A 25,418-nucleotide genomic window follows, 5' to 3' on the forward strand; every position below is an offset into this window, starting at 1 on the left:
GACATGCCCAGTAATTTTAATGCCTCTCTCAGTATATCAGCATTTGCTTTATTAAGCAATTCTTATTACAATGAACATCCCTTTTCCCCATTAAGACAATGGAGGTTTCCATCTACTTATATAACATAGTTAATCTTGTGTAAGTCCCTTCTCTGGTCTCCATCCAAGTTCATACTGCAGGAGATTGATTGCATACAGTTTACAGTAGAGGTGGAAGGGGAGAACTCAGCTGAGCTCAAATTATAGTCCCTTAAGTAGTCCCACAATCTACCCCAAACGCACTTAACATATTGACTCATTTCCTAGTGCACCAGGCCTTACTGTGATTCGCTTGTCAGAAGAAATGCCTTGAGCTGCTACCCTCTTATTCCTATTCTCCTCTTCTTTCTCCCCACCCCACCCCCAGTCTTCTTTGAAACCTATCTCAGGGGCTGCTTACTACCTATCTGAATCCCTCAAAGATGTACCATTCCCTTCCTTTGAAACTCTAATATGCACTATTGTGACTAACTCCTTCCCCAAAATGAAATAGTTTAGAATATGGAAAGGGTGAAGAAAAATCAACTGTGCATGCGTCCTCTCTCTTTCAGAACTGAACTTACCACCAACAAATATTTGTAAATATCAATCAGTATGTGGGATGTTACGCTGACTGTGAAAGGTCTGTTGATGCCCTCATGTTGCTCATAATCCAGCTGGGCAGACACACAGGCGACTGTCCATGAAATAAATAATAACTGATGGTCTAGGTCTGAATGGCCACAGAGAGGCACAGATTCTTAGGTCCCTAAGAGATCAGTGGAGGAAACCACTGGGAATGGGAATAGGCGGGCATGCAGGGTTGTACAAAGTTGACGAAGGGCATCAGTGTCAGTGTAGAGGAGAGACATCGTGGGGAGTGGAAAGAGGCCATCCCTAGCAGAGGCATAAAGAGAGCAAAAGTCTTGGGGAAAGGTACAGTTGTGGGACATTTGTGAAGACATCAAGGCAGTACCACAAGCAGAGCCTCGAATTAGAAGAAAGTAAAGGAAAATTAAAGTTTTTTTCCTAATCAATGGAGATTGATTTGTATATGCCAGGATTAAAGCATTTATTGGCAAACTTATTAAATATAGAGAATTCATTTAAATGCATATCAGTAGTACAGCATTTACACATGTATCATCAGGGAGAATGGGGATGGAGACTGCATTGCGAAGATCTCTCCCCTGGTGATTCTGGAGCGTAGGACCCTCATAACAGGCATGAAAATGAATCTGTTGTATAGAGCCCTCCCTTGCACTATAACTTCCCCTACTCAGTTGTACTCCCTTTTTTTCCATTAAGTAACTCAGAGCCTCAAGCAGAAGTTTGAAGTTTCCCTCTCTGTAACCTGAGCATTGTTGCAGGGACAATGCATGGATTCTAATGCCAAATTGCCTGAGTTTGAATCTTGGGTGTGCCACCTATCAGCTTGTGTGATCTCTTGGGCAAATTACTTCAGCTTTCCTGTTTCTCAATTTTCTCATAAGTAAACTAGGGGTAGTGATGACCCCCCTATCTCAGAGACTTCTTGTAACCATTAAATGAATTTATGCAAGTAAAGCCCTTAAAAAACACCTGTCACATAGTAAGCACTCAGTAAATGCCAGCTTTATCATGACAAGATAAGCTTATTTGTGTTTGTGAACCATATGTAAAAGAAATCATACAATTTGTGTTCAGCTTTGTCTGCCTCTTTCTCTCAGTGTTTTGTCTTTAGGATTCAGCCCCAATTCCTTTGTGTACCGGTAGTTAGTTTCCCTTCATTGCTGTGTAGTATTCTGTTATGTGAATACACCAGTGCTTTCTCCATTCTACTACTGATGGACATTTGGGTTGTTGACACTTGGTGCCTATGGTGAACAGTGCTGCTATGACCCATCCAGGCACATGTCTCCTAGTCCACATGACCAACCGAGCACATTCTGATTTGAAGAGAGGATCCTTGTGACAAACTCTCCAGTTGCCTCTTTGTCATAAATCAAGCAAGCCTCCATAGATGCACGGATCTGTTTCCAGGCTCTCCGTTATGTTCTACCGTCCTGTTTGTCCAACTGTCGATAGCATGGTCTTACTTACCAAGCTTATATTCTGAAATTTTGAAATCAAGTAGAGCCGATCTTCCTACCTTATTATTCTTTCCAAAATATCTTGCATCTTTTTGTCCTTTTACAGTGCCAAATGCATTTTAGATTCTGCTTGACAGTTTCCACAAAGCCTGCTAGGATTTTTATTGGAATTCCATTGAATTTTTGGCTTCAATTTGGGAAAGCCTAGCTGTTTACAATATTGAATCTTCCGGTCTATGGAAAGGATAATTTTCTCTCCACTTATTTAGTTCTTTAGTTTCTCTTAATAAAGATGAGACTTCTCTCTTCAGATCCTGTGCATCTTTTTATGACATTTATTTCTACATTCTTAAAAAAATTCTTAAAAATTTTTCTTCTGATTTATGAGAATAATTTTGCTAAATTCTGATTAATTCTAATTTTACCTTAGATTATTTCGTATAGTCTATACGTGCAGTTTATACCACCTACAAATAATGACAATCTGTTTCTTTTTCAAGATTTTATTTCTTTATCTTGCCCTTACTGCACTGGCTAGGACCTCCAGAATAATGTGGAATATAAGTTTTTGGAGTGGGCATTTTCATCTTGTTCTTGATCTAAGAGTTTCATAAAGTTTAAATACATAATTTTTTAAGTGTTTTTGACACTTACTGAGATTATCCTAATTTTTTCTTCTTTAGTCAGTCTTGGTGTTCAGAATTACATTAATAGAATTCCCAATGTTGCATTCCTCTGATAAATCCAACTTGGTCCTGATATAATTTTTATGTATTGCTGGGTTTGATTTGCTGCTTTTTTGTTTGTGTTATTTGCATCTATGTTCATTAGTGAGATTGTCCATTAATTTTGTCATGCTGTCCTTAACGCTTTTAGTATCTAGGTTATAAGCTAACTTCATAAAATGAATTGGAGACTGTTGTTCTTATCTTATTTCTCCTCCAAATGTTCAGTAGAACTTGTCAGAAATGCCTTCTAGGGCCTAGAGTTTTCTATTCCAGAAGGTTTTTAATTACTGATTCAGTTCTATTAATCAGTAAAGAATTATTTAGGTTTCTTAATTATTTTTGTGTTCACTTTGATGAGTTTTATTTTTTTGAGAAGTTTGTCAATTTCATGTGAATTTTCAAACTCTAAAGTTTCAGCATTTTCTTTTTAATGTCTGCAGGATGATATGACATTTCTCCTTTTTTCATTCTTAATATTGGCGGCTATATGTGTCTTCTCTGTTTTTTTAAATCATTCTTTGCCAAAGATTAATCATATCATAGGGAACAACTTTTAGCTTTTGCTAATCCTTCTAATATATTTGTTTTCCATTTCATTAATTTCTATTCTTATTTCCTTCTAATTTGAGTTTAATTTGATGATCTTCATATAGCTGATGCAGATGAAGTTGAGGTTCATAAATTTTCAGTCCTAATATATGTGTTTATAGCAGTATATTTCCCCTGAAGCACTACTTTACCTGCATTTTACAAGTTTTGATGGGTTTATTTTGTTATTCAGCCTAAGACATTTCCTTATTTTCTAATGATTTATCCTGAGATCTGTATAATAAAAGTATATTGTCCAATTTCCAAACGTTAGGGATTTTCCAGTTCAGTTTCATTAATCTTTTCAAAGAACCTATTTTTTGCCTTGTTCTTGCTCTGTGTTATTTTTGCTTCATTAATTTCTTTTCTTCCTTCATTAATTTCTGCTCATTATTATTTCCTTCTGCTTTCATTGGATTTACTTTACTGTTCTTTTTTTTTAAGATTATACTTATTTATTCATGGGAGAACAGAGAGAGAGAGAGAGAGAGAGAGAGAGAGGCAGAGACACAGGCAGAGGGAGAAGCAGGCTCCATGCAGGGAGCTTGACGTGGGACTCGATCCCGGGACTCCAGGATCACGCCCTGGGCTGAAGGCAGGCACTTTAACTGCTGAGCCACCCAGGTGTCTCAACTTTACTGTTCTTTTAAAAAATTTCTCCTGATAGAAGATCACCTTAGCTTTCTTATTTTGTAATATTTTATATCAGCATTTGTAATATTTGTTATATTTCAATAATTTAAAGTTTAAAAACTTATAAGCCACTTTGTAAATACCATTTTAGCTGCATTTTCAAGGGGTATTTTTGCTTTTTTTTTTTTTTTAACATTGAGAGCTGTTTTTAGTGTGACAAAAGTGGTAGTACCTGTTTTTTTTTTAAGTAACAAAAAGTTACAACAAAAAATTTTGAATATCCATCTGCTCTTTAGCATCCTATTGATACCTAAAAAATTTTCAGTATATCTATATACACATATGTATGCATATATGTGTGTATATATGTTTATACAACTTAATATATTGTGAACATCTTTCTATATCAATAAATATACTTCTACAGCATCATTTTAATGGCAGCATAATAGTCTACCCTGTGGACTTAGCACAATTTAACAATTCTATTGTTGGACATTTATTCAGATTGTTTCATACTTCTCCCTATTATAAATAGCCATACTTCTTCCTATTATAAATAGCTATAATAAGCCCCTCTCATTAAAACTTGGCAAATAGGGATCCTGGGGTGGCGCAGCGGTTTGGTGCCTGCCTTTGGCCCAGGGCGTGATCCTGGAGATCTGGGATCGAATCCCACGTCGGGCTCCCGGTGCATGGAGCCTGCTTCTCCCTCTGCCTATGTCTCTGCTTCTCTCTCTCTCTCTCTGTGACTATCATAAATAAATAAAAATTAAAAAAAAAAACTTGGCAAATATCCCTGATTATTTCCCTTGGAATGAAATTACTGGGTCAGCGGACATGACCATTTTTAAGGTTTTTGTCAAGCACTATGAAGTTGCCATGCAGAAAGGTTGTGTTGGTGTATTTTTCCATCAACAGTGGACTACCTGATTCAATAAAAGTTTTTCCAATGCCAAGGAGTGATGGGGGAGTAGCTTCTCATATTGGAAGGCTGGACCTATGGCCCACCTCCTCCTTTCTGCTATTTCTGTATTTGTGGTACAAACAATGACAGCACCTCAGTCCTGAAATGAAATGCCTCAGTCCTGCACAATTTTTAGATGTACTTTTATCATTATCAATGTTAAAATATTTTCTGATTTTCAGTATGATTTCTCTTCTGATTCATAGAGTTATTTAGCATGAGCTTCTCAATTTCCAAGCAAGCATTTGGGGGATTTCCTAGTTACTGTGTCAATTTATTTCTAACATAACTCTATTGCAACTAGGAAACATACTCTGAGTGCTTATAAGCCTTAAAATTTCACTGGTTTGAAAAAAAAAAATTTCACTGGTTTGGGGATCCCTGGGTGGCGCAGCGGTTTGGCGCCTGCCTTTGGCCCAGGGCGCGATCCTGGAGACCCGGGATCGAATCCCACGTCAGGCTCCCGGTGCATGGAGCCTGCTTCTCCCTCTGCCTGTGTCTCTGTCTCTCTCTCTCTCTCTCTATCATAAATAAATAAATAAATCTTTAAAAAAGATTTCACTGGTTTTCAGAAAAACACTTGTGTGATGTCTTGAGTTGTAAGCAGAACTAGAGTTTTGTGCATATGTAACATCATTTTTACTTGAAAGAATGACTAACAGACAAACCACAGTTACTCAAACTTGAGTATATGGCAGACATTTAATCAAAAATGAAGTGAGCCTGCTGCTTCAAGGGAAACGACTCACAGTAGTTGTCACCAATGATAACATTCAAATTTTCAAGTGAAAATTACAATTTTGGAAAATGTATCTGCCACCATGTGCTTAACAGCTTCCCAAGACTTAAAGAATGTTTCTAATGTAATCAATGGTGATACGAATGAATGTGGATTTTTTTTTTGATACCATGTAATGAGATGTGTCAATATTTAGAAAATCTGGGGGTCTCTGGGTGGCTCAGTGGTTTAGCACCTGCCTTCGGCCCAGGGCATGATTCTGGAGTCCTGGGATCGAGTCCCGCCTCAAGTTCCCTGCATGGAGCCTGCTCCTTCTCCCTCTGGCTGTGTCTCTGCCTCTCGCTCTCTCTGTGTCTCTCATGAATAAATAAATAAAATCTTTAAATATTTATATATATAGAGAGAGAAAATTTGCATAACTCAGTGGACCAGTATTTTTCAGATGACTAATATGTGATGTTGCAAAGTCAAGCCACAGGTAAAAGATCCATTCAAAGAACAAGACAGAAGAGTGGATTATAATGTAGCACAATACCAAAAGTTCATTGATATGGTTTCAGAATCCACATTGCAGTTTACCTTTAAGAAACTACCACTTTTTGAGTCTTGGGTGCAGTGTCAAGGATATTCTCACATATCTGCAAGGGCTATTAAAATAGACCTCCTTCTTCCAATTATGTATCTGTGTGAGGCCAGATTTTCTTCATTTTCTTTAAGCAAATAACATACTATAACAGATTGAATGTAGAAGCAGATATGAGAATCTGTCTTCTATTAAACCAGAAATCAAAAATGATTTGGGAAATATCAAGCAATTCCATTTTTCCCATTAAATTTGTTTTGTTTTAGAATAGATAATTTTCATGAAAAAAATATTATTTCTGTTAACATGTAATTGGTTTATTGTCATTTTAAACTTTTTTACATTTCCAGATTTTAATTTTTAATGCAGCAAATATTGATAGACAAAATCTACATAAATAAAATCCTTTTGGGGTTTTCCATGATCTTTAAGTAGAAAAGGGCCCTGACAGCAAAAAAATTAGAGAACTTAGTGGTTGTCCTAGAAATTACAGTATGCCTCTTGACCTATATGTTATTGTTGTCAAGTATTTTTATTTAAGATCAATTTCTCTCCCTCTCTTTCTCAATAGTTATTATATTACCTGGTCTCTTTCTCTGGAGAGAGAAAATAATTGTTTTGTGTAATTATTGTTCATTTAGTTTCACTTACATAGTTACCATATTTTATGTTTTTCATGCTTCACTGCATCTCTCAGTTTTCATTTGACTTCATTTTTCCTTCTACTTGAGGAATATTCTTTTGTATTTCTTTTAGGGATAGGTATGCTGCTGACAAATTCTCTTGGTTTCCTTGCTTATCTGAAAGAAATTTGTTCACCTTTATTTTTTAAGGGGTTTTTTGGTGAGAAGAGAATTTTAGGTTGGCAGCTAATTTGATTTTAAGATTCCTTTCTACTGTATTCTGGCTTCTACTGTTGCCATTGAGAAGGCAGCCATCAGCCTAAAAGTCTGTGTTGTGCCCAAGATTGCGTATCCGAGAAACCAAGGAGCCGACACTGATGCAAGCGCATGAGGGTTTATTTGCAAGCTCGAGCTTGGGTCCAAGTGACACAGCGGAGCAGGGACGTGGACCCCTAGGTTAAGAGGCGTAGCAGTCTTATAGGGGCCAGTGGCCAATGAGATTGTAAAACACACAGAAAGTTGTACAGTCATGTTGGTCCACACGTAGGTGGCCAATTGATTTACAATTTACCCTATAGTGACCGTTTGAACTAGCCTATCATTCTGGTCAGAATTGGCACACAGGTTTGGTGGGCAAAAGGCAGGGTTTACATTCTTTGGTGGTTGGGGTTCCTCCGCATTCCTATATGAACTGGTTTTTGGTAAGGGTGTGCTCAGCGGCTTGACTAGGGTGGGGGAGTGCCTTAAGCAATAAACAGGTCATGTGGGGGTTATACATGAGATGGCACAAAATGGAATTAGTCCTGCTCTGCTTGTCCAGGGGTAGGAGATTTTTGTTAAATTCCTTGGGTCCCACAGTCTGTTCTTTTCTTTCACTGTTTTTGAGGTTTTCTTTGGTTTCCTGCAGTTTTCACAGATGTGTGTCTGACTATGGATTTCTTTACTGTTTGGTGTTTACTGAGATCTTTAATCATTTCTGGGTTATTATCAGACATTATATTTTCAGTATTGCTTCTGCTAAATTTTCTTTTCACTTTTTATGTACTTACTTATCTATTTATCTATCCATTAGTAATCTCTACACCCAATGTGGGGCTCGAACTTAAGACCCCATGATCAAGAGTTGCACGTTCCACCCAACTGAGCCAGTCAGGTACCCTTCTTTTTACTTTTGAAACTACAATAAAAATAGATGCTGACCCTCTTACTGTAATCCTTTCTTATCCTCACTTTCATATTTTCCATGTTTTGTCTCTCCATGCTTCAGTCTGACTACATCTTCTGGTTCACTAGTTTTTAACTACCTAATCTGCTTAGGTTCTTAATTTTGGCATTAGGTTTTTTAATTCAGAAATTTCTATTTGCTTTTTTAAAATCTATGGTGTCACTTTTTTAAAAATAATGTGTTGATCCTTGCTGAAGTTTTTAAGTGGAGCTTTTCTCTTCGTGGTAGACATTGGGATTTTTCTATGCTACTAGTATAAGATGTACCATAATATATTCTTTACCCTGCTTTTCAAAATAAAGCTCTTTATCACCCCAGCCCAGAGCATGGGGTGTTTTTTCAGGTCCTTAGCCTTTGACGGGCTCCTCTGGGGTAGGCAAAAGAAAGGCTCTGTCTTTCCTCTTGGATCACCATAGTAGTGAAAAAGCAGTTGGACCCTGTCAATCGGACATCTGACCCTCCCAGGGTCAGAACCCACCCTGTCAGTCTGCTTCCTCCATTCTTCAGAATTCCTCAAATATGCACCCCTACCCCTTTCATGGCTGGCTCCTTTTCCTGGCCTGCTGCCTACCCTGAGGGCAGAAGCAGCTCTTGTACACCTCTGAGCTCAAAACTACCCTCCCACCACTAGATAGTTTTTCACTCACTATACTGTTAATTCTTTAAGCTTAAAAAAATTTTTTTTAATTTCATCCAGTTCTATAGTTGTTTTTGTCACCTTCAGAGGAAATGCTGGTCAGGGAAATTCAAATTTAGTCTGGCCTTTACAGTGTTCCTCAAAGAAGTTTGCTGATGAATTCCAATCTACCAACTGTTACCAGTCTATAATGAGATAAATACAGAAATTGAGAGTAAACATTTAGAAGCTGTTAGAGCAATTTGACATTGCTGTGAAATCAAAGCATATGATTTTATATTTTATAAAAATACCAATTAATAATATACCTGAGGGGGAAAAAACTGGTTCCTCACCACAGTTGAGAAGCACTTCTTTGTCTGATCCAGTGTGAGTCTCCGACAAGCTCCCTCTTTTTCTGCTTTTACAGAAAATACATCGTAGAAAAGGAAAAAAACCTTTACTCCCTTAGATTAAGTTACTGGATCTGTGAATTAAACTGACCAACACCAGACTTTGATAGGAGAAAATAAAGCTTTTTTTTATTTTGTCTGCACATGGCAGGACTTAGTGGGGCTGCGGGACAGCCTTACTGGGGAAAAAGTGAAAACCACAAAAAGGTAGTTAAACCCAGACACTTACATATCATTTTAATAAAGAGTAATAAAGTATGAAGAGACTAGAGATGGGAAGGGGGGTTAGTTTGTAGTTTGGGTGTCTCACGTTGGAGGTGAGTTGTGGGAAGGCGACTAAGAAATGTATGGTCTGTAAGAGTTGTTTGGTCAAGTTTGTTATATAGATGAGAGTAGTTCTCTTCCTAGTAACAAGAGGGGAACATCTTTACAAAGGGAAATTTGAGCCCTGTTTCTAGACAGAATGGAGGAGAGCAGAGAGTTCTTCCTCTGCTGTTTTTCAATTGCCTTCAGCTCAAACTACTCCTCTGCCAAAGTGGCATATTTTGGGATGGCATATTCTAATCCCTTCAACATACGACTAGCCATACATTGTGCCTCTAGACCTGTGATTTGTTTTGTTTGGCATATTTGTTTGGAAAATTTTCTAATTATATAAGTAATGCATGTTTAGTGTAAAATGTTAAAGATTTCAGACAGACAGTAGGAAGGGACAGCTAAGATCATTCATGATCCCACCACTTTTCACAAGTAAGAGTCAACCTCCCATAGTTTCTCTCTGCATAGAGATTCGAGGCATTCCCCATACTCTTTATTTTTTTTTTAAGATTTATTTATTTATTCATTCAGAGAGAGCGAGAGAGAGGCAGAGACACAGGCTGAGGGAGAAGCAGGCTCCATGCAGGAAGCCCAATGTGGGACTCAATCCCAGGTCTCCAGGATCACACCCCGGGCTGCAGGCGGCGCTAAACCGCTGCGCCACCGGGGCTGCCTCCCCCGCCCCAACCAATACTCTTTGAAGCAGGGGTTTCCTCCTTCTTATTTTATTCCCTCAGAATAGAACCAAACAAGGAAATTTAGAACACGCTTTTTGAAGCTTCTTGGCAGCCCCAGAAACACCTTAACATGAGAAGCAAAGAGAAAAGCTTTAAATAAAAGAAGCTGTAATGCTTGTCTTAAGTATTAGCAAATAAAGATTATCAAAGATTTGAGGACATCAAACTTTTTGTTCAAAGTTGTTAATCAGGTTTGTATTATGAATATATATTTTTTAAAGATCCATGATAAGTGAAATTTGTGGAAATAGTATTTCAGTTTCTCTGTATCTCATAAAATTTAAAATTAATGAATTGCCCCTTTTACTTTAACATCAGAATTACAAATAACTAATCAAACAACTTTCATAATAGAAGACTACTGTTGCAGTGATGACTGACTTTCAGACTAGCCCCTCAGAGAATATGCCCATATATTTAAAAAGTTACACAGGTGATTTTGTTTGGTATCCCCAGTTGTGAACCATTGTATTAAAAATGTACAGTGACCAAAAGATACCATTTATAAGAGCAACCAAAAGTGTACTGGGAGAAAAAACCCAATAATCAATATTTGGAGCTAATATGAAGAAAACCTTAAAACTACAACTTAGAGACATGAAAGGAAATGGAGAGCATATCACGTTCATAGATGAGAATATGAGAAAAATGTTAATGTCTAGACATTAACCTATAAATATAATACTATCTCAGCCAAAATATTAACAATTATTAGCATTTAACAAATTTTAAAGTTCAGCAGGGAGGAAAAATTCATAAGAAAATGTTGATGAAGAATAATAATGAAATGACTTATTTTTCCAAATGTTAAAATGTGCTCTTACAGGGGTGCCTGGCTGGCTCAGTTGGCAGAACATGTGACACTTGATTTTAGGGTCATGTGTTCAAGCCCCATGTTGGACGTGGAGCTTACCTAAAACAAAAATAAAATAAAAAACACTATTACAGTATGGTTTGATAAAAATGGTTTGATACTAGATAAAAGAGTAGATCAATGGGAGAGAGTAGAAACCTGAAAATACATTTCTGTGCATTTGTAGAGACTGTCATTTCAAATACTAGTATTTCAGATATGACCAGAAAAAAATGAACTGATCCATGCTGATAATTATAGGGCAGTATATAATTTCCAGTTGTTTCTCACTGACTGGTTCTCTTAGTAGGCATTGGCCTCTCACCACTTGACTACCTGCTACCTCCAAGATTCCTTTTCTCCCTCTTCCAGGTGCCTCTAAAAAGTTGTCTTCCAGCTCTCAGGAGAGCTCCCAGATTCTTATTGCTTGGTGGTGCAATCAATTCAGCTGTCCTTTGCCTAACTCCTCTCTCATCTGAGCTGAGTAGTACTCATCCTCACATTTCACAATTAAAAAGGAAATCCCCTAAACAAAAGCTGTAATTCCCTCACTGTGAGGGGTCTTTTAGTGCTCCTAGAGATCAAGCCACCAGCTTAAACCGCAGCGCAGCCCGCTTTAAAAATAGTATTTATTTCCTCCCCACAATACAAAGAAATGAAAAATATTCACCCTCTAGTAATCAAGGAAATGCAAATTAAAGCAATCATGACTTTCCCCCCTCTTATCTGGATGGCAAAGATTAAAAAGGCATAGTCATCCTAGTGGAGGCAGGGTAGAGAGGAAAGAACACTTTCACAATTAGTGGGGGCAGTAGAATATGTTAAGTATTTTCCAGGAGCGTATCAAAAGTGTTATTGTATATGCCCCTTGACCTATACAGGACAAGTACAACTCTGCTTAAGGGACTTGTACTCTGACAAGTGATCAGGATTGTTCACAAGGTGTGTGACCACATTCATTTGGGCTTTATTTCTGATGGTGGAAAGTGGTCACTACCATACTTGAGAGTAGACTATGCCATCACAAAGATTTTTTTACGAAGAAGAATCCTATTTGACTTTGGAAAATGTTTAATTAGCTGTGAATTAGAAACTATGAAAGTGTTGCAAAGCCTTGTATAAATGTGAAAATGTTTTCTTTTATATAAAACCACACCAAGTTTTAAATAATATAGTCAGTTATTCATTAAATATTTACTGTGTGCTCAGTCTTCTGCTGGGTATTGGGTGGGAATATGTTGAAAGTATAAAGCATACTTGTTCTTAGGACTTTACACTGTTGTTGAACTGTTGAGCTTGAATATGTGCATTTGCTCCTTGCACACCCAATAGGTGTAGCTAAAGATAATGGGAAGAGCATTGAATATAGATACAGATTTGATTTGTATCTCTGTCACATACTTCTCTACTTAGGGAAATTGAGAATGAAAAGAATGCTGACATCATGGGGTGACTATAAGAATGAAGATATAACAAGGAGCGTTTCCCATTTTGCTTGGTGAATAGCAATTAATTAATAATGATTATTAATACCTAGTTAGTAATTATTAGTAATAGTAATGAGTAGTTTCTTTACTTTCTCTTCTAGAAGTCTGTTTCCTCAGTGTAATACCTACAGCAGATATACTGGAGTCTGAGCTACTGAATAAGTGAATGAATGAAATATTGGATTTGAAAACATCTCATAAGCCTGAAAGCATTATGAAGATGTTGGCTAACTTAATATTTGAATAATTTCATTAATAAATATAATCTGCAATGTTTCATATATGTATATATATGTATGTAAATGCTAAATGTGTGTGTCAAATGTTATGATATGGACATACAGGGTTATAGAATTTAAACAAATGAAAGCCTTAATGTAGCTGGTAATCCACCGAGGGGGCTTTCTGCAGAGGTGGGATTGGAATGGGACCTTGGATTAAGGTAAATTTTGAATATGGGGAACAATATATGCAGAAACATGTGACAAAAAGAAAGAAAATGTTCAGGGAATAGTAATAAGACTGGCCTGCCTAGAGAGCGAGGTATTCTTGAAGAGCCATCAGCTAGAATAGGAAGAGGCAAGGTGTGGCTGACACAGCAACAGGCCTTACTGATCTGCTAAGAAATAGAAAAGAAAACCACTTTTAAGTTTGGGGCAAGATAGTATTATTCTGTCACCAACACATCAGTTTGCTAGAATATGTTTGTATTGGGAAAAAAAAAGAATATGTTTGTGGCCATTGACTTTGGTAATGGAAATACAAGCCAAAATAAATTATGAATTAGCTACTTTTTTCCTTCTACAGTATGTAGCCTGAATTCCCAGTTAGTGGTGATAACTATAGCAAAATATTTTAGAATCCTTGTTGGATTCTTAAAATATTACGTGATGTGGCTAGGTACAAGTAACTTTGGAACTTGACTCAAAAATATGCCCATAATCCCCAGCATTGCCCTTTTCTGAGACTTTTTGTTGTGATAACTTACAGGAAATTGATGGCCAGTTTTCTACACCTTATGCTATTTGATGCTACCATTTGCTTGTTCTTTGTATTTCTTTCCATGTAGATTTTCAGTGTTAAGATGGTTATAATCTCCTTTCTAATTTCTCTATTTTTCATCGAAAGAAAGGAGATTTAAATAACTTATTGGAATCATTAGTTGTAAGCCAACTAATAACTTTATTATAGTGTATTCATTTTCAGTATTTTCTTCCTGCAATTTCTTCTTACATTCTTTTTCACATTTCTCCACAGTATGGATGGAGCAGATCTGTGTTTTGAAATCGTAAAGCGAGCTGATGCTGGTTTTGTATACAGTGAAGCTGTAGCCAGGTAAGTCATTCATCATTCATATTGACTCCCCAGAGGTCAAGGCAGAAATAAAAGAAGGAAATGACAAAGAAATCACATGAAGTGACCTGCTTTTTGAACTGATGATGAGCATACTGCCACTCTTTCCTACAAGGAGCATGTCAGTTTTAGTGTGCGTTAGTGGGACCAAAGTAATGACTGGAAATGCAAAATACTGAACAATGAATTTATCTATTAATGCAGGTTTACAGCTCAACATAGTACTGCTATGTTTCCCATTTCTGATTACTTTAATTCCAGGAGATATTTCATAGCTCAAGAATTAAGAAGATGAAAATTTGGATTTTTGTGTGTTTTGGGCAGATGTGCCTTATTAGTTCTTTACTCTGCCTTTTAGTGATAGCAGATTGTTATGTGACTGGTTAATCTGATGAAATGCCCAGAATAGTAGAAGGAATAAAAATAAAAGCACAGTTTTCCTGCTAAATATATTTGCTTCAGGCCAGTGTGTGATCTTCAGGCCAAGCAAATGGTGGCCGTTGTTCTAAGTCAAATTGTTGTAAAGAACTAATCGCTCAAAATAAGGAGTAAAGTTGAACAATCACAGGGGCCATGCACCGGGCCACTTGCTCATAGATTTAGAGCAGTATAACTTTCTGCCTTGGTGGCATTCAATCATATCATAAATATCCACTTTGGTGGGTTGTCTTTTTAATACATGGGGTCTCCTTAGTCACCAACCATAATATGTTGAAGGATTCAAACCTACAGCTCTAACAGGCTTTCTTAATCCCATTTTTCTATTAGTTTTGAGTTCGTATCAAATTAAAATTTCGTACAATTTAAAATTTTTATTCTGTATTCTGCTTCAGAATTTAAAAGCATTCTTTAATACCAAAATAGACCATGCATTCTTGATTCTTCTTATGATACAGCGGTAAATCACTTTATCCAACTAAATGAAACTCTCAGGTCCTTGTGCATCATTGTTTATACTTACTGCTTCAAGAATTTGAAGCACCCTGCCTTTTGTACTTTCCCATCTTAATCTCTTTCAACAGCAGCATCAAGTAGTGAAAACTAAAAATTCTGATTTTTATAAAACAGTGAAGCTTGATGAAGTAAAATGCCTTTTGTCCATTTGAACCACAGTAACACTTTGGGTACCTGGCACGTGTGCTGTCGGAGTTAATACTAAACCAATACCACTTTTACTGTGTTCCCCACTCATCCATGCGGCTTTTCCTCAACTTTGAGCCTGTCTGTCTCCAGAATGGTACAGTAAAGAGTAGCCTTGGGACCAGTAGATGACACTGCAAAGAAGAGAAATTAGGCACAATTAAACACCCTTCCTAAAAATTACAAAAGGCAGGGAGGGGCATCCTCACAAAGTAGTATTAGGCATGTCCCCTTTTGCAGAGGATCAGTAACCATACAACAAGGGTATGTAGAGCCTTCCTTTGGTTGTAGAGCATTCAACCAGATGACTTCAGACCTTCCCTCCTCCTCTCTGATTGTGTGATTCATTGTTGGGAAATTTAGCTTGTATCAGTATTCTAGTGAGACCAACTGCAAGAAGACTCCGAGGCACCAAGTAATCAAATTGATAATGTTTTTCTCCAACTGGCTGAGCTTCAAAAGAAGCAGCAAAGCATGGCATAAAATAAAACTGCATACAATCCTTACAACCCAATTAGTGATTACCTCTGTTCTTTCAAGAATGAGGAGTTGTGGAATATGCTAACATAATCAGATTATCAAATCAAACTCTTAACAAACCAGAGTGATGTTCTTACCTAGTACCAAGCTTTACTAAATAATTTTAACGATACAATCAAAAGGCTCAGCTGAAACAGAGAGGTCTGGATTTTCAAGGGCAGCTTCCCACCTCAGAAATGCACCTCTGGCCCAGAGTAGATGAGGTCTCTACATGAGGTTTGTGGTATCCCACACACAGAAGGGAGCATTGCAATTATGAGACATCTCCATTGTACCAAGCCTCAGGGTGTTGTATAGCTTCCATGACCTTCTCCAGGAAGTCAGCCATACCTCAAAGATCCCAGGTTCCATTTACCATAGGTAATCCTTAGCCAGGCACATTCTTTTAAGAGCACTTCAGGGATAAGGTCTCTTCTGCTTAGCAGGAGCATTAGTTAATCTCTTTACCTAGAGTCTCCTCCCCTCTTTTCCTCCACCACCATGGAAATGGAGCCTTCCATCAGAAGTCAGTGGTTTGCAGGCCAGTTCTTTCCTTCCCCTAAGTTGTCCTCATTCCCGATCCTTACAGGCAAACTTATGTATTGCGAAGTTTCTCTGAAAGTATAGGCTACTGTGATGAGTCATGAAAATGAAGCTTTCTAATTAAAATTTAGTCAGCAATTCTAGGCTGTGTGGGTAGATTTTGCTTCTCTTTTTATTCTGCTTGCACACTGTTCACGTGCACAGCCTGCCAGAGTCATGACTGGGAGAGTGGAGAAAGATCACTTTAAATCTGTAATATCTGGGAAGAAAAAAGTGTATCCTCCCCCAACACACTCCAGAGATTCTGATATGTATGTATATTTGGGTCAAATAATTGAGTACTCTGATAATTAGGTTAAAATGCTCATTCACTGAGGGTTTTTTTTTTTTCTTAATGAGGCTTTGAGATAGGAATTTTCCTCGGGCTAAAGATATATAAGTGGCTGTCTTAGTACTATGTATCCAAAGTAGTCTATACTGTAGGTGTAAGCTATGTCCATATTACCTAATTTAAACTTACCCACTGGGATTCCTGGGTGGCTCAGTGTTTGAGCATTTGTCTTAGGCTCAGGGTGTAATCCCAGCCCTGGGATTGAATCCCATAAAAATCTTTAAAAAAAAAAAATTTACCCACTATTCTAATGTTCACATCTAGATGCACAAATAGGCTGTTCCTAAACCTTTGACTAAACAATAATAATAGTATTGTAATAATGACTTACCTTTTGTAGCGTGGTTTAGAGTTTACAAAGCACTTTTACATTTGTCTCTACCATTTCAGGGATCATGTAGCCTTCAAAGCCTGATTTGAGCCAGAAAAGGACCAAGTTAAGTATCCCTAACTTAAACAGAAAATTATAGGCTGCACAGGCTCAGGCAAAGAGCATATGACCACAACCCCTTTTGTGTGCATTTGCAAAGTAAGAAAAATTGACGTGACAACTAAGAACCGCATGAGCCAAGTTTTGTGCTTTACAGCCCAATTGTGAAGAGACAGTGATAAGTATAGGAATACAGTCTAGGGTTATTGGGGTTTTTTTTTTCCAACTTTTCATTTTAAAAATGGAACCTTCTGATCAATTGTAGCACATGAAATAATGCATATGCCAGTGAGAGGGATGTTCATGTGAATTTGATAGTTGCATACCCAAAAGGAAACTTGGCAGAATGCCTTTTAGTTGTATAGCAAGAGAGGGGGAAAAATTTTTTTTGAGTCACAAAGATACACACAATGGCATTCACAAGTACTGGTAAATTATTTAGTTTTAATTTCTTTAAAGTGTGAGGAATATAAGATCTGGAAAGATAAAAGCAATAAATATGATATAATAAGTAATGTGTGTATTGCATTTCCATGTCATGGCTGATTGGGAAGGAAAAGGGGGAAATAAAAAAGGAGGGGGGGATAATAGGAAAAAAGAGAAAGACACGAAGGGAGTAAGTAAAATACAGAGGAAGAAAGGATAAGAAGACACTTGACAGAAAGAAATAGGATTAAATGAAGAACTTTAGAATTAATGGAGGGAAGTCAAAGTGACCTCTGAGGTAATATTGAATACAGCTTTTACTCTGGTCATACACTGTTGCTAGTTGACCCTGTTAGCACTTTTTAATGACTTTAAAATGCTGACTCCTCCTGTTTTCACCTGCACCTGGGGGTGGAGGGAAAGCCTCTGCAGACCCCTGCTGGCCTCCTGATGAGTCCAACTTCCTAAGATTTAGGCCCAGAACAACTCTGCTTTGTTAAAAGATGCCCCAACTAAAATTTGATTATGTTGCAAAAAGAAATTTTACGCATAAAGCGGTTCTTTCCTCTTATTTGTCCTTAGAGCTAAATGGAAATAAGGCAGAGAGCCAGCCTCTGCCAGCAGATAAAAGGCTCTCACCCCTTAATTCAGAATCCATGGTGTACCTCTGAGCACTGTTCACTTAATAGCAATCCATTGTAACTAAGTAGAATTAACCGAGTGTCTGAGACTTGCTTCTCCACCTCACCCATATTTTCAGCTTGAATTTTTCCTTTGCATAGCTATTTTACTTATAAACTGTGTGAAATTCTTTTGACTTGGTTATCTTAGAAAATACAGAACACATTATTTCTTCATGAAGCTTATAAACTCATGAGTCTGCCAGCTTTTTCATTATGAAACCTCACATTCCACCAGTCGTGTCTACTCAAATGAAAAGTGTCCATGGGCAGTGCACATGAAGGTGGGAGTTACAAACTAGGGATGCTATATATTGTTTTAAAAATAAAAAAATGTTATTACAGTTTTAGATTTCTTTTGTTTTTCTACAGTCATTACATGAGACAGATACTAGAAGCTCTACGCTACTGTCATGATAATAACATAATTCACAGGGATGTGAAGGTAAGTTATTTTTGTCACTAACTTTAATGTTTATGAAGAGAAACTGATAAGTGATAATGATCAGAAGTATTTCATTACTCATGGAGAGCATCTTAAGGTTAATTTTACTTCCAAATAAATATTTATTTAATTGCTTTATATTTGAAGAGTCATATACATTCTTAACAGGAACAATTTTATCATTTCAATTTCCTTATTCTTATTAAAATGTACATGTATTCTGAAATTCTGTTATTCTTCTTTTGCCATTATGCGTGTAAGAGAAATGAAAAAAACCAACAAATAGGAAGAACCAGATAATATCCTATCCTAAGTTAATGGGGGGGGGGTTGGTTGATAATTGGTTTACTTGGTTCATATAAGAAAAATTCATCATATGCTTTTATCTTCGTAGTGTTGCAGTACAAAAGAGTCACCAATTTTTTTGCTCCCAGTATCAAGTTCATGAGAACTGTCAATCCCTGGTTTGCAATGGTGTCAGGCAGAATGTGGAGACTCACCAGAAAGAAAACCAATGGGCCTTCCACCTGACACCCAGCCCCTTCCAAGGCCTTGAATTGCTAAGAGCCCCCTGATGTCTCTCCAGCCCTACTACCCACTTTCTCTTTCTGGCATTTTGTTACTGGTCTCTCTCTAACACACAGCATCCACAGACATGGGGCTCTCCTTCCTTCAAAACATATTATCGAATGCCTGGCTTCTTCAATTTCTTTTAATGGTTAAAGAAATTACTAAGTACAGTTTAAATTTTCTAGAACGTTTGGGAAATTTTAACTAAAATTCTTGTGGTTAGGAGCACCTGCATTGCTCAGTGGTTGAGCATCTGCCTTTGGCTCAGGTCATGATCCCAGGGCCCTGGGATCGAGTCCTGCATCAGGCCCCCCACAGGGAGTCTGCTTCTCCCTCTGTCTCTCTTTCTCTCTCTCTCTCATTCTGGGTCTGTCATGAATAAAAAATAAAACTTAAAAAATAAAATAAAATTCTTGTGGTTAAAACTGAAGTAAAAGCATGAGCAATTCCAAAAACAGTCTAGTGGAATGTTTACCATAGCAAATGAAAAAAATCATGGGAGAAATGTAGAAAATGCACATGAGTTATAAAATATCTTACTGTTTTCAAATGTGGTGATAGGAAAACAAGATGGTTAATATCAATACTCAATACTGAACAGCCCACTGGATACATAGCACTTTTGTAGAAAAGTGTTTTTCAGTTATGCAAACAAAGAGCAAGAAGTGTAAAAAAAATAAAAGGAGGGAAATTGGTTTTTTTAATTTATTTTTTATTGGTGTTCAATTTGCCAACATGTAGAATAACACCCAGTGCTCATGCCATCAAGTGCCCCCCTCAGTGCCCGTCACCCAGTCACCCCCACCCCCGCCCACCTCCCTTTCTACCACCCCTTGTTCGTTTCCCAGAGTTAGGAGTCTCTCATGTTCTGTCTCCCTTTCTGATATTTCCCACTCATTTTTTTAGGAGGGAAATTGTTATTGATAGTAGCAGGCTGTGTTACTCTTCTGCATTTAATTAATATATTAAAATGCATATATAAAGAGTAAAAGCTCTCTCCTTGTATATATTATAAATTATATGATAAAAATTACACTTTGAAAACTTAAAATGTATAGATTCCTAGTTCATATAATTAGCACTGCGTTAAAAACACTTTGCTCAAGGGGCAATTTTATTTTGAGTTCTCTTCTTGAAAAGTAATGATATAAACATCATATAATAAATAATGATTGACAATATACTGTACTGTAATACTTTTGATAATACAGTCAGCTTTTGATTAGTCATGGTATTTGATATGATAATCCAAAACCAAACAAAATCCCAAAGTAGTTATATTTAAATATCATGCTTCAGCTTCTCATTTACCCTCTGGTTGATTTATTCAACAAATATTCAAGTGCCTGCTTTCATGCAGAATGCCGTGCTTGGAGACCTAGAGGTATTATGATCTCAGTAGGGAGATGAGGCAGTGTATCTATTACCGATGGCTGCAGATCAGCACGCAACTAAACCTGGTGACTTCAGACAACAACTGCCATTTATTTGCTCACAGTTCTGCAGTTTGGGGCAGAGCTTGATGGGGGACTGCTCAATTCTATTTGACAGACTGTGGGCTCAGGTAGCATGGCCAGTCCCCACACAGGCTTCACTCTTGTGTCATGTCAGCTGAAGTGACCATAACAGCTGGGAGCTGGCTGGGCCCTCTTCGTAGTCTCTCATTCAAGGTACTCCTCCCTCCCTCCCTCCCTCCTGCCCTCTCTCTATATCTTCATGGGGCCCCCTCTTCAGCAGGATAATGTCTAACGGCCCCAAATAAGCAAAAACGGAAGTTGCCAGGCCTCTTGAAGCCTTGGCCTGAAGCTGACAACTGTGTCATGTTCTCTGCATTATGTTGGCCAATAGGTTACAAGACTAGCCTGGATTCAGGAGGAGGAAAAATAGATTGTACCTTCTGTTTGAAAGAGTGACGTATGTGCACAAGGATAGGAACTTGTCTATGGCCACCTTTACGGATAAGCAAAACCATTATTGTCCAAGGTAGAGGGTGGGGAAATAGCATTAAAAGAGCCAGAGAAGTTTCATGGAAGTCACATTTGCATCATGGGGTAGTTACATAAAGATAAGAGGGCATTTCACAGAAAGGCTCAAATTTAGTTTTGCATTAGATTTTATTTGTTTATTATTCCTAAGGCACATGCCAAATAATTTTGAGGAAACACCCAGGAATGTGCAGAGGAAGAGAAGATAGAAGTAATTCTCAAACCTCAAGTAAGAAGAAACCAACTTTCTGGTACCATCGTTCAGTTGGCAGGTGGACACAATACAGAGCACACATTAATGTTGATATCCTTTATATTATATATTATATATAAAATATTTCAGTACCTGAATCTATACATTTTGTATGAGTAAATGGAATACCCACATTTAGCTACTCAGCAATTTTGAATTTGAGTAAATTTTTCTTAAGACACTCATCCAAAACTATGCATCGAGTGCTTCCTGTGTATTGGACACTATCTAGGAACCAGAGCTAGATCAATGAACAAAACAGACAGAATCACTGCCCCCATGGAGCAAACTGACTTTTCTAGTTCAGGGACACCAACACTAACCAATGAGCATAAATAAGTCAACTATATGGTAGGTTAGGAGATGAAATGGACTGCTGGAGAAAAAAAGAGCAGCCAAAGGGATAGGGACTGCTTAGAGAAGGGGTTGCAGTTTTAAACAGAGTGGTCAGAGCAGACCATATTGAGAAGCTGACATCTGAACAAGGACTCACAGGAGGAGAGAAGGTGAGCTGACAGATATCCAGAGGAAGAGCATTCTGGGTACAAGGAACAGCCAGTGCAAAGGCACTAAAAGCAGGAGCATAACAGACCTATTTGCAGAATATCAAGGAGGCCAGTGTGGCTTGGGGTAAAATAAGCCATGAGAAGAGTGGGTAGGTAGATGAGGTTAGAGAGGAAAGGAGGAGAGAGGGAGGGGCTTTGACTTCTATTCTGAGTGAATTGAGGATTCCCTGGAGAATTTTGAGCAGCCTATGATCTGACTTTCCACGGTAACAGCAGTACATTGCTTTGTTGGTGATGCAGTGAACCAGGGGCTCACAGGTGGAAGCAGGCAAACAGGAGATGGTCCTGCCTGGCAGGGCTAGAGTGGTAATGATGGAAGGGGTAAAGACAAAGTTTCCAGATATATTCTGAAAGTTGTACCAACAGGATTTGCTAATACAACTTCAGTAACTCGGGTAACCCAAGGTAACTTTATTCAGGACCTTGTCACAAGAGGTTTCCAACATAGTGGTCATTCTAAAACTTTAATAATGGTACATCTCACACAGCTAATAATGTCAAACTTCAGTTTGACGTGTTGTTAATATGTTTGTTAATAAAACAGCCTATTAGCTTTTCTTCACATTCAGGTATCCTATGTTCAGAGACTGGCCTATGTGTAGATTTCATTTGTGTATAGGCTTTGGTTTCTATAGTTTGTTTTTGTCAAAGTGTTCTTCCCTTTCACTTAACTAAAGAAAATATGAGAGCACTGCAATGTTTAATTCCTTTTAAAAGAATTTAGATTACTTAATCATCTGTTTCAACTCACCAAGAATATTCTCTCCCTTTCCTTCTCTCTCATAATCCTTGGCACTGAACCCAAAGCATTAGGTTTTGGTCCTAATGCCAAAGGTCCTGGCATTTTATTGATTAGTAATACTTTTTTTCTTAACTTGATAGGCATTTATTTTTGAAATCATTATAATTCAATCTTAAAATGTTTGGTCATATCTAAGTTAGATTGGAGTATGTGGTACCTCATGACCTACAGTGAGAACTTGCTTTGGAGAAGCAAAAATTGTGTGAAAAGCAATTGTGTAATCCTTTGAAAGTCAGGGAAGCATATCATTATAGTACAGGTTTCTCCCAACTCCCAAACGTCCCACACCAGTGACATTTTGGGTCAGGTACTTTGTTGTGGGAGGCTGTTCTTTGTATTATTGCCTCTATGCACTACCATACCAATAGCATTTCTCCTTAGTTGTGATAATCAGAAATGTCTCCAGACGGTGCTGAATGTCCCCTAGGGCACAAAAATCACCCCTGGTTAAGACCCACTGTATAATACTACACTGTTCCTGCTTTACCTCCCCACAGGCATTAATTAAGGCATGTATGCTCTTTTTTTTTCTGTCCTCTTCCCTTTTATTCCTCTTTTTCTTGTGAGAGGATGTGAAAACTTTCATTATGTTTCATGTCTTTCTCTTTTCTTCCTCTCACCCCAAAATTAAAAGAACTCTAAAAAGAACTGGCACAGTTGCCAAGGTAAATGCAAAGCCTGGCTCCTTGCCTGCCATCATTGGCTCTGTTAAGCATTAAGAGTCAGTGGGTCTTTCTTGTCTCCCCTAACTCCTGGAGACAGCTTTACATGGCATCACCTGGACATGGAGAGGCAAAGCATTCTTAGAACTTTCTGTGGCTCTGACCTCCTGACATCCAATTTTAACAGCCGAAGTTGAAGTGACACCACTTCTCTAAATGCAAATGGACCTGCACACAGTCACTTTCTATTCCGAGTGGGACGTGTGCCCAGGAGGTTTGGGGGCTCAGTGTTTAGTTCTCAGAACTGTGCAAAACCCCATAGCCAGACAGTCGTAGACACTCAGCCAGAGGCCTCCACCCAAGCATTTCTGTATGCTCTTCCTTGAAATGATTTTCCTCCTAACTGGTGAATACGCCTGGCTGCTCTTTGGTCCCCTTCTGTTCTCAGTTCCCCTTTCACCTGCGGAGGGCCAGACTTTTACAAACAGGTGTTTGTCACATCACACCAGTTGCCATGGCAGTACAGATTCCGTACAGTATTTCTTCCCCTATTGCTCTTGGTTGCTGACACTTCTTCCACGTCTCTTACTCCCAACTTCCAAGAAGTCCCGCATGTTGTATAGAGAAATTGAAATTCTGATGAAGATGAAAATGGGTTTATTCTTTATTATAAGAGGGGCTCCAATTCATCTTCAGAATTACTTTCGTAAGGTTGTTGAACATAATGTATGTGTTCGGCTTGAATGTGGGGTTTTAACAATTAGACCTAGAGAAATCTCTTATGAATTATAAGATCTTAAATTTGTCTTGTGTTTCTAATTGTTGTGCTTCTATTTTCCCACTCCACCCTTCAAAAAAAATTAACTACTTGATTTAGAAAGAAAAGAATGAGGGTTGCCTGGCTGGCTCAGTTGGTGGAGCGTGCAACTCTTTTGATCTTGGGGTCATGAGTTCAGACCCCATGTTGGGGGTAGAGATTACTTTAAAAAAAAAGATTAAAAAAAAGAATGGCTGTTTCTTTTGCTTATCAGATGTGAATTCTTTCACTGCTCCTCTCCTTCTGAGCTAGGACAGCAAGCATGAATGATATGGCCAAAGCATTTTTTTTTTCCTGTCAGGAATAAAACCTTTCTAGCTGTCATAACTCTTCCCACTGATATCGATTCAATTTCAATTTGGGGGCAGTCAGAGGAAGGTCTCTAGCATTAGACTGCAGGATTGATATGCTTAGCAAATTACCAGTCCAGTGTCCTTCTGTGCTGCCTTTGCGGTCTGCCAAGCTATATTTCCATTCAGCTTGTCTTCCCACATTTGTTCCTAACAGCCCCCACCCTGCAGACTGCAAGGCCAGGGGCAGGCTGGGAGAGCCCTTACCAAATAAAGGAGTTTGACATCTTCCTCTTCCACCTAGGAAGTAGAAGCTGTTCCAGGTTGAGTAGTCTATCCGGAAGTTGGCTTATCTGGTCTTAATGATTGTCTTCCCAATTAGTAGCTTGAAAGCCACCTTAATGAGAGTGTATATGGAAAGGATTAAAGGGAAAACATTTGTCTGCCTGCTTTCTGTAGTTAAGATATAATCTCGTTAGCAAATAAGCCAAAGCTTGGGGCTTCTGAAATTGTTTTTAATTCTAACTCACCCATTAAAAACATTGTTTTTCTCAAATTAGTGGTTGCCAGAGCGCAAGGGAGCAAGGGAATGGGCAAAATAGGTGAAGGGGGTTAAGAGATACAAACTTCCAGTTATAAGATAAACGAGTCATGGAGATAAAAAGTACAGGATAGGGAATATAGCCAGTAATATTGTAGTAACATTGTATGGTCACAGATGGTGACTACACCTACCGTGATGAGCATTGAGTAATGTATAGAATTGTTGAATCACTATGCTGTGCACCTGAAACTAATATAACATATAACATGACATGTCAACTATAATAATAAAAAAATTTTGAGCACAGTTTTTCTGAAATCCACACTTTAGAGTAATTTAGAAAGTAGTATTTCATAAAAAATACTCACCATAACATTAAACAGCCAGTTTGTCAACAACACA

At 37.9% G+C, this 25,418-nt stretch overlaps 1 protein-coding gene across 13 annotated transcripts in view; it reads left to right on the forward strand.

Moving 5' to 3' along the window:
- CASK (calcium/calmodulin dependent serine protein kinase) overlaps nucleotides 1–25,418 on the forward strand; it is a 349,933-nt gene that overhangs the window by 153,546 nt on the left and 170,969 nt on the right. For all 13 annotated transcript variants that reach the window (XM_072816975.1, XM_072816976.1, XM_072816981.1 and 10 more), the window contains exons 4-5: nucleotides 13,858–13,935; nucleotides 18,455–18,527. In XM_072816975.1, coding sequence (XP_072673076.1) covers nucleotides 13,858–13,935; nucleotides 18,455–18,527 — 151 coding nt within the window. The remainder of the gene's footprint in view (nucleotides 1–13,857; nucleotides 13,936–18,454; nucleotides 18,528–25,418) is intronic.

The sequence above is a fragment of the Canis lupus genome, chromosome X, assembly GCF_048164855.1.
Source record: "Canis lupus baileyi chromosome X, mCanLup2.hap1, whole genome shotgun sequence".
Lineage (NCBI taxonomy): Eukaryota > Metazoa > Chordata > Mammalia > Carnivora > Canidae > Canis > Canis lupus.